At 35.8% G+C, this 16,636-nt stretch overlaps 2 protein-coding genes across 2 annotated transcripts; both read left to right on the forward strand.

The window, feature by feature from the left end:
* Positions 1-2,403: 2,403 nt before the first annotated feature.
* ocm4.2.L (1 L homeolog) lies at positions 2,404-5,814 on the forward strand. Its single transcript, XM_018236417.2, has 5 exons — positions 2,404-2,505; positions 3,758-3,825; positions 4,442-4,574; positions 4,860-4,969; positions 5,529-5,814. Exons 2-5 carry the CDS (start codon positions 3,765-3,767, stop codon positions 5,552-5,554), a joined length of 330 nt encoding a protein of 109 aa, XP_018091906.1. The 5' UTR covers positions 2,404-2,505; positions 3,758-3,764; the 3' UTR covers positions 5,555-5,814.
* Positions 5,815-9,924: 4,110 nt separating this feature from the next.
* ocm4.3.L (oncomodulin 4 gene 3 L homeolog) lies at positions 9,925-13,227 on the forward strand. The gene is given in 5 exon segments (NM_001085942.1): positions 9,925-9,967; positions 11,272-11,339; positions 11,955-12,087; positions 12,328-12,437; positions 12,935-13,227. Coding segments are annotated over 4 exon segments (330 nt in total). The 5' UTR covers positions 9,925-9,967; positions 11,272-11,278; the 3' UTR covers positions 12,961-13,227.
* Positions 13,228-16,636: the final 3,409 nt, after the last annotated feature.

A 16,636-nucleotide genomic window follows, 5' to 3' on the forward strand; every position in this document is an offset into this window, starting at 1 on the left:
ACATTTTTAAGGGGCAGATTTATTAAGGGTCATAGTGAAAATTGGACTAGGGAATAGTTAAAATTCGTTTCGAGTTTTAAAAAAATTTGAATTTAATTTACGAAATGTATCAGGTACTGGCCCTTTAAGAATAAGAATTTCACTATTCGCCACCTTAAACATGCCGAATTGCTGTTTTAGCCTATGGGGGACATCCTGGGATTAATTTGGAGTTGTTTGCAGCCTTACTGAAAATGTAGGTTTTTTTCAGCGAAAAAACTCAAATAGATTTCAATTCGAATTCGATTCGAGTTTGCGGGTCAACTCTGGTGCAACAGGGACGCCCGACTCACCCTCGGCGGGGACGTCTGCCGTGTCCATCTTCGTTGGTACCGTCTTCTTGAATATGCATATTTCCCTGTTCGTGGTGCTCGGCTGTTTCCAGATTTATCTGGAAATTGGCGAACGTGACCTCAACGGCGGCGCGAAATTCAAATATTTAAAGGGCTCTCTGTGTAGTTTTCTTTGCCCAAATGGAAAGGTCTATTCATTAGTTCCTGGGTGCAATTCTCTGTGTTTCTATTAGTGTTTGACCCTGCCTGTTTTTGACCAAGTTCTGTCTGCTGCCTGTCTTTGACCTCTTCCTGTATTGTGACCATTCTCTTGGTTCTGACTTCTGTTTTGTACTGTGCTGCTCATTTGGTTACTGACTTGGCTTGTGACCCCGATTACGCTACCATCTACTGTTACTGTTCTGCTCAACTCATCTGGTGTATTGACCCAGCCTGTGACACGACTACGTTCCTGGTTCTTCCAGTCAGTTTAACGCATGGCTCCTTTGCTTGCCTAGAACTCTTCCCTGGGTCCTCTCATATTAAGACCTGGCAGCACCCAAGTAGCGGAGGGCTCCTCCCGAAGCCAAAGGCGGCTGCTACAGGCAGAAGACTGAGCCGTGACCGGTACCGAGAAGTTTTGTTCTAGGTTCGGGATACCAATCGTAATGCATATAAATCATATATTTTTTTGAAAAAACACATTCTGGCCAATCTGAAATGGGTAAAGATAGCTTTCTACTCAAAACTCCCAAACTGTAAATCATCTTGAAAACTACCTAAAATATTGCAGATTGCCACATATATCTTGCACAGTTTCTTACATACAGAGATATAACATCCTAAATACGAAAGCCAAAGGTGTACTGTGCAGTGTGATGCCTAATGTACATAGATTTACCAAAGTAAGTGGCATGGAGGGCATATGAAAGTGCATATGAATTTTCTCAGCTGCCAATTTACCTTCTGTGAACAAAGCACTCTGCCTGCATATAATGTGTTGTTAGACGCCTTATCAATATGAAGACCCTATCAAAACCATGTATTTTTAGAAAGTATACATTCTGACAAATACAAAATGGCTAAATATTTCTTTATTTTCTAAGCGATCAAACAGCAAAGCTAAGCTAAAGGCAGCAGTTTACCAAATTTATCTCACACAATTTCTTGCATACAAGGATAAAATATCCTAAATATGACCAGCAAGAGTCCATTGAACAGTGTGATGCCCAATCTGCATAGATACCAAAGATATTCTAATGATACCTCTTCCTTTCCATATTCTAAAAAGGTTTTGCCTTTTCATTTAGCTATAAATTGGAAAGTGTCTTTATTACTAAAGATGTGCTGTTAGTTTCATTTTAAAGTGTTCATAGCTGCCCCATGCAAATTCAAATTACCCCCTGAAAATGTGCAAAGATTCTATGGAGCAAACAATGGTGAACAGTACTCCAGCCAATGAAGGGATCACGCTGAAACCAGCTCAGCATTGTTCTAAGTCAGCTGTCTACATTCAGGCAACAATAGCCTGGTCAGAGTGAAGAAATGTAAGAAATATTAGTAAAACTGATGTGTTCATTATAGTTACATGTCAGTGATTTTGAGTAAATGTGCCAAGTTTATGCTTTTATTAGATACATGCCACCGATGTTGCTTGATATGTTTATTTTGTTTTTGAAATGATTTGCTTTAGACCTTGGATGGTTGTATGCTAAAAGCAGATGTTACAGGAAACGATAAGCCTGACTCTAAGGACATAATTAATTAGCAACTCCTTGACTGATCCAATATAAATGTAGAAAGAAACCCAAGATGAAAATAAAACAAAAAGTAAGTTGAACACTGACAAGAGCAAGATGCACCTCTCTTTAAATTACATCAGGAAAAAGCAAAATCTTTTAAAGCAGAAAAAATCCCATACAAAATATGGGATTCTCTTCTTTAGGCTTGGGTAGGATTGTTCATGGAGCTACAATTTGCATTCCTAAGGGATATAAATACTTTAGTCATTAGCTTGCATGTTTTTTAGCTAACCAGCTGAGAAACTGATCTGGACATGGTTTCTGGACTTCTCTATATGGTTAGGTTAAGAGTTTACAAGGTATATAAGTAGAGGCCCCACCAAAAAGACAGACACACATCGGTCACAGGAAAATTACTTGTATCCCATTACTCCAGCTAAAGAGGACTTCGGGTGAGTTGCAAAACCTTTCTGGTCTGGAATGAACTGCTCACTTTTTCAATCAACTACTTTATGGATTTGAGGTTAAAAACAAAGCTTCATCTTAAAAATGGAGAGACCTGTGGGAAAGTGGACTATAATGGGGATCAAGAAATAATCACCAGAAATGGTATCTGTACAAACCACTGGTTCAACCTGGGAAATAAGGACATCAGTTATCAAGAGCACCAATGGCATTTCATCTCAAAAATCCACTGGAAGAGTGTTTAATATGTGGAGTCATTTCACTTTCCTGTTTATATATTTTTCCATTTCAAAACAGTCATATTTCATGTTGAAATGTACTTGGAACTTAAACTATTGCATGATATCAGTCTGGGTTGATATATGTATATATATATATTTTTTTTCTTATTTGAGTATGGACTTAGTGAAGCATGTGTATCTTCTTGTATTAGTTATCTGCTGTATAATGTTTTGGGTGACAAAAGGGAATCCTATGGATGACTGGTAGAACAGTTATCCCTTTCAATAGGGATGGATGCAGGGTGCATGTGGTGCCAGCTCCAAAAATAGCAAAGTTGGACTTCTACAACTTTGATTTATCTACAGAAGGTCCCACAGACAACATGCACCAGCAAAATTTTCTCCAGGCTTCCCTAATGAAAAGGATTCCCCTGAACTAGCCTCCCATTAGTTTCTATAGCTAAAATAATATGACTAGCACTTGGAAAAATGCTCTGAGAAAATAATTTTCTGATAAATATTTACTCAGGTCGACCATTTTTACCAGAGCACTCAGATTTTCTTCCATAGACATTGCATTCAGAGAAATTTATTTTTGGTAAAATGTATTGTTGAAAATTCAGTAGCTAAAACACATTTTTAAAGTTTGGGTTATTGCTAATAGCATTTTGTCTTAATAATGTGATATTTAGTTTTCTGATTTTAAACAAGAAGGAGTTTCTTTCATGTTAGGCAAAGGGTTCAGCGCATGCATTTGTTTCCGCAAAAAGCTTTATAAAAGCGTTAAAGTTTACGAATACTTAATCGTAAATATTTACCAAATGTTCAGGATAGTTAGAGGTATTTGAGCTTTATCTATTCCACTGTCTTTAAGAAAAAGATATCCAGTAAAACTTACTTGTGCTTCAACCTAAAATAGTTCCCTTGGATAGTTATTAGAATTCTTTTATTCCCTATTAGCTTGCTATGTTCCTTCACTTTACTACAGAGATCTCATTATTTTGCTCTTTCTCCCTAGACTGATCATGGCATTCGGTGGTCTCCTGAGTGAAGCTGACATCTCCTCTGCTCTGCAGAACTGCCAAGGTATTTCAAAGCCTTGCACCTTTATGTTTTCTCTCTTGACTCTGTTTTGACACTTGACACTTTTTAGAGTTTTTTTAATTAAGGGGCAGCAACTTTCAGTACTCCAGCTGTAGTCAAATTTAAGTGCCAAAATCACCAAGATACCAGAGATAGCTATGGAAGCGGGGGATTCTAGCTAAATCAGATCTACTATGTTAAGGCTGAACTGTCAAAAACTGAATATTCCTACTATAGAGGTTAACATTTTAGCTGATCATCAAAAAGTGATTTCAGCTGATCATAAATGAAGGACTCTTCTTTAGAACTATGAAAAACATCTAAAAAAACGCAGTAGGATTATTTTTCCATTAACATGAATTTATACTTTGTTTAATTACCATCAAGTAAACCAATCGGTTTTTTTTAAATACGAAGCTATTCACTCCTTAATAGGCTGTGCAGAAGGATGTAGTTATTAAAACTGTTGGGGGTATTTATTTGTACCAAGCTTAATTTATGGTTTGCTTTTAAGATGCAAACTTAGTGCAATCTTTTAAGATGCAAGCATATGCTATAACGCTAAACCAAATTTGACTTCATATTGTTTAACACATATTCCTCTTGTTCTCTTAACCAGCTGCTGACTCCTTCAACTTCAAAACTTTCTTTGCCCAGTCTGGTCTGAGCAGCAAGTCTGCAGCTGATGTGAAAAACGTCTTTGCCATCCTTGACCAGGACCAGAGCGGCTTCATTGAGGAAGATGAACTGAAGTAAGAGCACATATTCAGGTGTTATAGAGTTTATGGGCATTTATGGTTCGGTGAATAGGAATATTTACTGTCATTGAAATTATAGGAAAATATAACTGCTGATGTTAGACTTGGGCCCAGAGCAAAGTTAAACTTTCATAAAAATAGGACCAATATAAATAATTACCCACTATGACCTAAAAACTTGAATTGAAGTGGGAAGATTACTCTATGAATTATAATTACCCTTTCAGTACTCTCCAGCTAATATGAGTTCTCTCTTCCTTATTCAACCCTCTATGTTAGGCTGTTCCTCCAGAACTTCAGCGCCGGTGCCAGGGCTTTAACTGATGCTGAGACCAAGGCCTTCCTGTCAGCTGGAGACTCTGATGGTGATGGCAAAATTGGAGTTGAAGGTAAGTGAAAAAAAAATTTGCAAGGCCAAAATAAAATAATCAATCAGTTTGCCCAGTTATGAATATTTTATGGGCTAATAAGTAATACAGCTTTTTTAATTTTACAGCACAAAGGTTCATATACATACAGTGCTGTGTACATAAGTAGCGCAGTGATGTAAAACACATATACATCACTGACAAGAAATAATTTTGATATTTACATTTCTTTTACAACCCTCTGAATAACTGAAACTAATAAAATTAAATGGTCCTAAAGACAGTTACATAGTTAAGCTGGGTTGAATACATTTGGTATTGACCCTGACAACAAAAAATTTTTTGAAAGATTAATGGGAAAGTCTGTACAGGAAATAAAGTAATAATAAGAATAAAGGCATAAATGTGTTAGTGGAAATGTATTACACAGGGAACCCCCAAAATACAGTAAACAAAGAAAGATAAGCTAAAAATATCTGTAACATGCAATTTTTTGTCTTCCTCACTGAAATAAAAGAAACTTTATTTATTATAATTATTATTATGATTATTATTGACTATTTTTCCATCTTCATTGCAGAATTCCAGGCTTTGGTGAAAAACTAAATTTTACTTTTTTAAACCTGAATCTGTGAAACATCGCAAAGTTAAACTGATACAAATGAAACCTGGTTTAGTGGAACACAGACGCCTCTTCAATATTTCTCCTCAAGAACAAGATATGATGTCATCATCTGGTGGTGGGATCCATTTATTTATCCACCAGAGAAGCATGGTTACCCTTGCCTACAGTTTATCTAAGAGCCCCTTAGTTAAACCAACATATTTATTCTCATTTTTATACTAATAAAATTGTCCATTGTTTACACTGTTGAGACTTTCAATTCTTGCTTCAGTTTCCTATGGTTTGAGGCAGGCACAAAAGAACTAATTGTTCTCAATAAATCAATTTTGGAATCAACTTGTCTAATAGGGTTTCTACCAGACTCATCCAGCACAGATGTGTTATCCCCATTCCCTTCCATAACTCCTGAAGTGCAACTTCTGGTGTCCTCTCCCAAATCCAGGTTAATGTCTTCATCAAGCTTCCGTTTCCATTTTCTTCCAGTAGAGTTAGTTCTCCAAGACCCTGTCATTAAAGAGATACTGACACCTGAAATTAAACTTTTTTTTACATCTATTATAATATTGGCTTTGCAAGCTACTTCTAACTTTGCCATAAAGTATTTGCATAATGCTTTTACATTACCTGTCTGATCCCCCATGTTCCTGTATGAGGGGCAGCCATATTTGTGCAGCAGGAGTCCGTTAGCATTAGAAACTGTAACTAACAGGCTGAGATGGGACAGTCAGGTTGGCAAAGTCAGAGTGTCAGAGAGTCAGGCTTAGGAACTTCAACTAAAAATTATATACAAAAACAAACCTCTCAGCAAAAAATGATCAACATGACCTATAGGTAACATTTAATGTACATTGCTAAAATATGCTAAAATTCATTTTTTAGTGTCAGTATCACTTTAACTCCAACCCATCTCTGTCACTCTTAATTTCTCTGAATTCTTATTCCAGTACATTTTATACAATGAGCCAGATTCAATTCAGTGAGAAAAGTTATCTCACGGTTTATGTGAAAAGTCATGGATGAGATTCAATTCAAGGAGAAAAAACTTTTCACCTAATCCAGTTTTTTTCCATAGACTTCAATAGAGTTTTCACAGGATAAACAGAGAGATAAGTTTTCTGAATTGAATTGCATCTCAAATTGAATCTCGTCCATGACTTTTCACATGACAAACCTTTTTCTCACAGAATTTTTCTCTGGTCCAATGATTGGTATTACACCTTCCATACATTCTATACTTGACCCAAAACTGCTCATTTCCCTACTCTATGGAATTAGTGATCCTTTTCCTCAGAGTACCTATAGTTGCTCAACTTTCTAAATATTTCAACATTTTCTAAACATGTCCTTCAACTAGGGAAAATGTATTAAAAATGAGTTCACAGATCTCTTCATTGGGACATGCCAACTAGATCCTGTTTAGCTTTGTATGTAGAGGATTATAGCCTGATGTTACAGCTACCACCTTACCTAATCTTCCATGGTTTCTCAATTTTGCTAATACTTTTTCCTTTCAAATCAGAATGAATGCAAATACAGCTGTTATGGGATATTTATCAGGGAATGAATGGTTAATTAATGTTCTGTGGCTGCAAATGTATCAGTGTTGATTGATGGACAGTCTATTTTTGGTTTAACCCTTTCAATACCAGAAGATTTGGTGCTTCTGGCACTTCCTTTGCCAGACAATTTTGAACTCTTTTTTTAGTTTACCACAATAAATGATGTGTCATTTTTTTCCGTAAATATAAAGGAATCTTTTTGTAATTCCCATTCTGTAACAAGATACTGGCTTCTAAATTCCTGAAGAATGGAAAAAAAATAATAAGACAAATATAGACTTTATTTTATGCATAAAAATACAAAGTCCTGTGTCTCCCGAACATGTCAATAACAAATGTTTATAGTTTTATAGAAAATTTTGACTTGTATGTGTTAAAAACTTGTAGCACCACAGTACCACAATTTCAAAGCACCACTCCAGAAATCAGCATTCCTTAGATTTCAAGGCCAGAAATTTCACTAACAATAGGTTTACCCCATATTTTTGGACTAATCAGTGGAAACCTGATTTTATGTTTGCCAGTTCTGGGAAACTGTTAAATCCAGGAAAGAAAAAACACAGCTCGACTTAATGGGACTGCAACAAAAAAGAGTCAATTTAAAAAAAAAATCATAAAATTCAGGGAAGTAAAATCTGGGTTCTGCTGTATGTATTTCTACTCTAAACGCTCCAACTGCAATCCTGTCTTCAATTTAGTGGTTTTTATAACAATTTCTGAAATTTTGAAAAATCACCTCAAAGCTTCTAATTTGCAGTATCTTATCTCCCACTTATCATTAGGTACCAATAGTACCAATAGTTTGATGCCCAATGAGCTTAGGTTTACCTACATATGTGGCATGTAGGGACCCCAGAATGAAAACAATATCCAGATGAAGCCAGCTTGGTTTGTGTGTTTAACAGAGAATATCTAAACCCATTTATCCCATTTAACACAGCATCCCATCTAATTAAAGCATTCGCCATTGTTAACAATGGTGCTTTGGTATGCTAATGAAAAGGTTAAATGCATTAAATGAGTTAAGATTTCTTTAGATAACACCATTTCTTCAGTTAATCCCGAGTCATGACGCATTTAACACGCAAATCCAAGTGGCTTTATCTGTATATGATCTATCATTTCTGTAATTTCTGCTACTGCAAAGACAACACATTTACTGCATTTTATGTACAAGAAAGCCATAAAAAGTGCATAAAACATATTTTAGAAAGTGCACATTCTCCCAATTAAAAATGGGAAAACAAAAGTCTAAACTACCAAACTGCAAACCTTTCCTGAGTTTGATAGTTTTGAGGAATGACAAGAGTCTACTGAGCAGTTTGATTCTCAATGTGCATAGATTTACTAAAAGTGTTTGGCATTTGTACATATGAAATTTCATGCTTAACAGTTTGGCTTCTGCAAAATAAGTACCCTGCATGCACTTTATGTTTCATAAGTGCCCCGAGGAGTCCCGGAGACGTGTGCATGAGCACTACCGGGCGTGCGCACGCATGAGCAGTTCCAATACATGCGCACCCAAGGACGTGCCAGCAAGGGGGTGAAGTGGCCGGCCAGGTTGCCTTGGGCACAGCTGGCTTGGCCCATGCCTGGGTAAAGATGTATTTCTACTTAAAATTAACAAACTAAATTTTTTATGACATTTCTGAAAATCACTTAAGAATATCGCTATATTTATCTTGCACATTTTCTTACATATAAAGATAAAACCTCCTGAATATGAACCCCAAGGATCTACTGAGAAGTTTGATGCTGAAGATTTACTATAGTATGAGGCATGGAGACCTTAAAATTAAAATGCAATGGAATTAATTTTCTCAGCTTCCAATGCCTGTGTATCCCTCTGCCTGTGTATTATATGTTGTAAGACAACATAACAGTACAAAGATCCCTAAAAACCACATATTTTGAGAAAAAACACATTCTGACAAATATGAAGTTATTACAAATATCTTTAGACAACTAAGGGCCAATGACATAAATGTACCTCTTTATTTACCTTATTCTAAAAAGGTTTGCGATTTGATTTTTTTCCATCACATTTAAAGCAATGCTGAAACTTTCCTATAGGTATAAATAGGAAAGTGAAGTGTTGTTAGTTTAATTTTAAAGTGCCCAAAGCCACACCGGTTAAATGGGGAAAGCAATGAAAGGAACCAGTTCAACATGGCTGACAGCCGGCTCTCTGAGTTCAGGCAACATTAGATTGGTCAGAGTGTCAGGATGGGAAAAGTGCCACTGATCATGCTTTGGGGCACTAACAGCACAGTCCCTCCCTTTAGTAAAACTGATATGTTCATTATAGTTATAGGAACATGTGCGTATTACTTTAATTTGTAAGGAGTAAATATGGCAAGATTATGCTTTTATTATATATATGTCACAGATGAAAGAAATTATTAATTAGCAACTCCTTGACTAGTCTAGTATCAATTAAAAAAAAAAAACAAGATGAAAATAAAACAAAACTCAAATTGAACACTGACAAGAGCAAGATGCGTCTCTCTTGGAATTACATCAGGAAAAAGCAAAAACTTTTAAAATCAGAAAATGCCCATAGAATATATGGGATTCTCTTCTGTAGGCTTGAATATAATTGTTCATGGAGCTACAATTTGCATTCCTATGGGATATAAATACTTTAGTCATTAGCTTGCATGTTTTTTAGCTAACCAGCTGAGAAACTGATCTGGACATGGTCTCTGGACTTCTCTATATGGTTAGGTTAAGAGTTTACAAGATATATAAGTAGGGGCCCCACCAAAAAGACAGACACACATCTGTCACAGGAAGATTGTTTGTATCCCATTACTCCAGCTAAAGGGACTTCGGGTGAGTTGCAAAACCTTTCTGGTCTGGAATGAACTGCTCACTTTTCAATCAACTATTATTTGGATTTGAGGTTAAAAACAAAGCTTCAACTTAAAAAATGGAGCAATACGATTCAGAGATCCTGTTGGAATGTGGACTATAATGGGGATCAAGAAATAATCACCGGAAATGGTATTTGTACAAACCACTGGTTCAACCTGGGAAATAAGGACATCCGTTATCAAAAGCACCAATGGCCTTTCATCTCAAAAATCCACTGGAAGAGTGTTTAATATGTGGAGTCATTTCATTTTCCTGTTTATATATTTTTCAATTTCAAAACAATCATATTTCATGTTGAAATGTACTTGGCACTTAAGCTATTGCAGGTTATCAATCTGGGTTGATTTATTTATATATATATATATATATATATATATATATATATATATATATATATATATATATATATATATATATATATATATATATATATATATATATATATATATATATATATATATATATATGTATTATTTGAAGCATGTGTTTCTTTTTGTATAAGTTAGCTGCTGTATAATGTTTTGGGTGACAGAAGGAAATCCTATGGATGACTGGTAGAACAGTTATCCCTTTCAATAGGGATGGATGCAGGGTGCATGTGGTGCCAGCTCCAAATATAGCAAAGTTGGACTTCTACAACTTTGGTTTATCTACAGAAGGTCCCACAGTCAACATGCACCATAATGAAAAGGATTCCCCTGAACTAGCCTCCCACTAGTTTCTATAGCTAAAAAAATATGACTAGCACTTGGAAAAATGCTCTGAGAAAAAAAATATCGGATAAATATTTACTCAGGAATATGTAGTCAATCGCTTTTACCAGAGCACTCAAATTTTCTTCCATAGACATTGCATTCAGAGAAATTTCCTTTTTGTACAATGTATTGTTGAAAATTCAGTAGCTAAAACACATTTTTAAAGACTGGGTTATTGCTAATAGCATTTTGTCTTAATAATGTGATATTTAGCTTTCTGATTTTAAACAAGAAGGAGTTTCTTTCATGTTAGGCAAAGGGTTCGGCGCATGCATTTGTTTCAGCAAAAAGCTTAATAAAAGCGTTAAAGTTTATGAATACTTAATCATAAATATTTAGCAAATGTTCAGGAAAGTTAGTTACTTGAGCATTATCTATTCCACTGTGTGCTTCAACCTAAAATAGTTCTCTTGGATAGTTATTAGAATTCTTTCATTCCCACTTAGCTTGCTATGTTCCTGCACTTTACTATAACAGTGATCTCATTATTTTGCTCTTTCTCCCTAGACTGATCATGGCATTCGGTGGTCTCCTGAGTGAAGCTGACATCTCCTCTGCTCTGCAGAACTGCCAAGGTATTTCAAAGCATTGCACCTTTATGTTTTCTTTCTTGACACTGTTTTGACACTTGACACTTTTTAGAGTTTTTTTAATTAAGGGGCAGCAACTTTCAGTACTCCAGCTATAGTCAAATTTAAGTGCCAAAATCACCAAGCTAGCAGAGATAGCTATGGAAGCGGGGGATTCTAGCTAAATCAGATCTACTATGTTAAGGCTGAACTGTCAAAAACAGAATTCCTACTAAAAAGGGTAACATTTCAGCTGATCATCAAAAAGTGATTTCAGCTGATCATCCTATAAGTGAAGGGCAATACTTTAAAACTATGAAAAACATTTAAAAAATAAACCAATATGATTATTTTGCCATCAACATGAATTTATACTTAATTTAATTACCATCAAGTAAACCAATCGTGTTTTGTTTAAATAGGAAGCTATTCACTCCTTAATAGGCTGTGCAGAGGGATGTAGTTATTAAAAAAGTTGGGGGTATTTATTTGTAGCAAGTTCAATTTATGGTTTGCTTTTAAGGTGCAATCTTAACGCAATCTTTTAAGATGCAATCATATGTTATAACGCTAAACCAAATGTGACTGTTTAACACATATTCCTCTTGTTCTCTTATCCAGCTGCTGACTCCTTCAACTTCAAAACTTTCTTTGCCCAGTCTGGTCTGAGCAGCAAGTCTGCAGCTGATGTGAAAAACGTCTTTGCCATCCTTGACCAGGACCAGAGCGGCTTCATTGAGGAAGATGAACTGAAGTAAGAGCACATATTCAGGTGTTATAGAGTATATGGGCATAAACACAGATAAATATCACTGCTGAGATTAGACTTGGGCCCAGAGCAAAGTTGCACTTTCATAACAATAGGACTGATATAAATAATTACCCAATATGACTTGAATAGAAGTGGGAAGATTACTCTATGAATTATAATTACCCTTTCAGTACTCTCCAGCTTATATGAGTTCTTCCTTCCTTATTCAACCCTCTATGTTAGGCTGTTCCTCCAGAACTTCAGCGCCGGTGCCAGAGCATTAACTGATGCTGAGACCAAGGCCTTCCTGTCAGCTGGAGACTCTGATGGTGATGGCAAAATTGGAGTTGAAGGTAAGTGAAAACACAATTTGCAAGGCCAAAATAGAATAATCAGTCAGTTTGCCCAGTTATAAATATTTTTATGGGCTAATAAGTAATACAGCTTTTTTATTTTACAGCACAAAGGTTCGTATACATACAGTGCTGTGTACATAAGTAAAACACATATACATCCTTGGCAAGAAATAATGTTGAATAACTGAATAACTGAAACTAATAAAATAATTGATATTGACCCTAACAACCAGGAATTTGTTTGAAAGATTAATGGGAAACTCTGTACAGGAAAACAAGTAATAATAAGAATAAAGGCATAAATGTGTTAAATGGAAACATATTACCCAGGGAACCACTGAAATACATTAAAACAAGTGTGAAGAAAGATAAGCTACATATATCTGTAACATGCAATGTTTTGTCTTCTTCATTGAAATAAAAAAAACTTTATTTATTATAATTATTATTACAATTATTATTATTAAATGACTGTTTTTCCATCTTCATTGCAGAATTCCAGGCTTTGGTGAAAAACTAAATTTTACTTTTTTAAACCTGAATCTGTGAAACATCGCAAAGTTAAACTGATACAAATGAAACCTGGTTTAGTGGAACACAGACGCCTCTTCAATATTTCTCCTCAAGATTAAGATGTGATGTCATCATCCGGTGGTGGGATCCATTTATTTATCCACCAGAGAAGCATGGTTACCCTTGCTTACAGTTTATCTAAGAGCCCCTTAGTTAAACCAACATATTTATTCTCATTTTTATACTAATAAAATTGTCCATTGTTTACACTGTTGAGATTTACAATTCTTGCTTCAGTTTCCTGTGGTTTGAGGCAGGCACAAAAGAACTAATTGTTCTCAATAAATCAATTTTGGAAACAACTTGTCTAATAGGTTTTCTACCAGACTTATCCAGCACATATGTGTTATCCTCATTCCCTTCCACCACTCCTGAAGTGCAACTTCTGGTGTCCTCTCCCAAATCCAGGTTAATGTCTTCATCAGGCTTCCATTTCATTCACTTCCAATAGAAAGTTAGTTCTCCAAGACCCTGTCATTAACTCTAACTCATCTCTGTCACTCTTAATTTCTCTGAATTCTTATTCCAGTACATTTTATACAATGTGCCAGATTCAATTCAGTGAGAAAAGTTATCTCACTGAGATCATGTGAAAAGTCATGGATAAGATTCAATTCAAGGAGAAAAAACATTTCACCTAATCCATTTTTTTCCATAGACTTCAATAGAGTTTTCACAGGATAAACAGAGAGATACATTTTACTGAATTGAATTGCATCTCAAATTGAATCTCATCCATGACTTTTCACATGATAAACCTTTTTCTCACTGAATGATGGTATTATGCCTTCCATACATTCTATACTTGACCCAAAACTACTCATTTCCCTACACCACTCTATGGAATTAGTGATTCTGTCCCTCTGAGTACCTGTAGCTGCACAACGTTCTGAATATCTCAAAATGTGTCCTCCAACTTCCAAAAAAAATTATTAAAAATTAGTTCAGAGATCTCTTCATTGGGGCAAGCCAACTGGATCCTGTTCTGCTTTGTAGGTAGATGATTTTAGCCAGATGCTGAAGCTACCACTAACCTAATCTCCCATGGTCCCATGATGGAATCTTTGTGTAATTCCCATTAAGATATTGGCTTCTAAATTACTAAAGAATGGAATAAAATCATATTTTCCATAATATAGACATATATACTGTATCAGAAACAGATTTTATTTTATACATAAAAATACAAAGTCCTATGTCTCCCGAACATGTCAATAACAAATGTGTATAGTTTTATAGAAATTTCTGACTTGTATGTGTCAAAAACTCCCAGCACCACAGTACCACAATTTCAGAGCACCACTCCAGAAATCAGCATTCTTTAGATTTCAAGGCCAGAAATTCCAGTAGGTTTACCACATATTTTTTGGACTAATCCAAAATGGGTAAATACAGTAGAACCTTGATTTTATATTTCCAAGGGAACGCATCAAAATGGCAAAAATTCTGGGAAACTGTTAAATCCAGGAAAGAAAAAAAACAGCTCAAATTAATGGGACTGGAACAAAAAGAGTCAATTCCAGAAAATCATAAAATTCTGGGAAGTAAAATCTGGGTTCTGCTGTATGTATTTCTACTCTAAACACTCCAACTGCAATCCTTTCTTCAATTTAGTGTTTTTTATAACAATTTTTGAAATTTTGAAAAATCACCTTAAAGCTTCTAATTTGCAGTATCTTATCTCCCACATATCATTATGTACCAAGATCAAACATCCTAAATTTGAAGGCCAGGAGTCGAATAGTTTGATGCCCAATGTACTTAGGTTTACCTAAGTATGTGGCATGTAGGGACCCCAAAATGAAAACAATATATATGCAAAATCAACACATTGACTGCATTTTATGTACAAGAAAGCCATAAAAAGTACATAAAACACAAAAAGCCACATATTTTTAGAAAGCACACATTCTCCCTATTAAAAATGGGAAAACTAAACTCTAAACTACCAAACTGCAAACCTTTCCTGAGTTTGATAGTTTTGAGGAATGCCAAGGGTCTACTGAGCAGTTTCATTCTCAATGTGCATTCATTTACTAAATGGCATTGAGGGACTCTAAAATTAAAATTGTACATATGAAATTTCATGGTTAACAGTTGGGCTGCTGCAAAATAAGTACTCTGCATGCACTTTATGTTTCATAAGAGCCCCGAGGAGTTTGTGGATCCCTGTAACCATATTTTATTTTTTTATTTTTTAAAGCACACATTCTGAACAATCTGAAATGGGTAAAGACAGGGCTGGAACTAGGGGTAGGCAGAAAAGGGACGTGCCTAGGGCGCAACGAAGTAGGGGAGCCAAGCATGTACCTCTTCTATGAGCCTACCCCTAGTCCGGACCCTTTCTCTCCCACCAGAACTCTCCAGGGTGCTTCTTTACCTGATCTCTTCCCCCTCCATGAATTGAAATATCGGGCGCACATGCGCACTCCCAGACGTATGTGCATGTGCATTTCTGGACACATGTGCATGCACACTCCAGGCCTTGCCAGCAGGGGGGTGAAGTGTCCGACCGGGTTGCCTTGGGTGGGCAGCTGGCTTGTCCCGGGCCTGGGTAAAGATGTATTTCTACTTAAAACTAACAAAATGCATTTTTTATGACATTTCTGAAAATTACCAAAGAATTATGCTATATTTATCTTGCACATTTTCTTACATATAAAGATAAAACATCCTAAATATGAACCCCAAGATATACTATAGTATGAAGCATGGAGACCTTAACATTAAAACAGTGCAATGAGTTTTCCTAGCTTCCAATGTGAACAAAGCCCCCTGCCTGTGTATCCCTCTGCCTGTGTATTATATGTTGTAAGACTTTTGATTTTTTTTCCATCACATTTAAAGCAATGCTGACACTTTCCTATAGGTATAAATAGGAAAGTGTCAGTATATTACTAAAAGTGAGTCACTGTGCTGTTAGTTTAATTTTAAAGTGCCCATAACTGCCCATATGCAAACCCCACTTACCCCCTGTTCATTTGCACCAGATCAAAGGGGAAAGCAATAAAAGGATCACGATGCAACCATCCCAACATGGCTGACAGCCGGCTCTCTGAGTTCAGGCAACATTAGATTGGTCAGAGTGTCAGGATGGGAAAAGTGCCACTGATCATGCTTTGGGGTACTAACAGCACAGTCCCACTCTTTAGTAAAACTGATATGTTCATTATAGTTATAGGAACATGTGAGTATTACTTTAATTTGTAAGGAGTAAATATGCCAAGATTATGTTTTTATTATATATATGTCACAGATGAAAGAAATTATTAATTAGCAACTCCTTGACTGGTCTAGTATAAATGGAAAAAAAACCTCAAAATAAAACAAAATTCAAATTAAACACTGACAAGAGCAAGATGCACCTCTCTTTGAATTACATCAGGAAAAAGCAAAATCTTTTAAAATCAGAAAATGCCCATAGAATATATGGGATTCTCTTCTGTAGGCTTGAATATAATTGTTCATGGAGCTACAATTTGCATTCCTATGGGATATAAATACTTTAGTCATTAGCTTGCATGTTTTTTAGCTAACCAGCTGAGAAACTGATCTGGACATGGTCTCTGGACTTCTCTATATGGTTAGGTTAAGAGTTTACAAGATATATAAGTAGAGGCCCC

Source organism: Xenopus laevis, chromosome 9_10L, assembly GCF_017654675.1.
Source record: "Xenopus laevis strain J_2021 chromosome 9_10L, Xenopus_laevis_v10.1, whole genome shotgun sequence".
Classification (NCBI taxonomy): Eukaryota; Metazoa; Chordata; class Amphibia; order Anura; family Pipidae; genus Xenopus; species Xenopus laevis.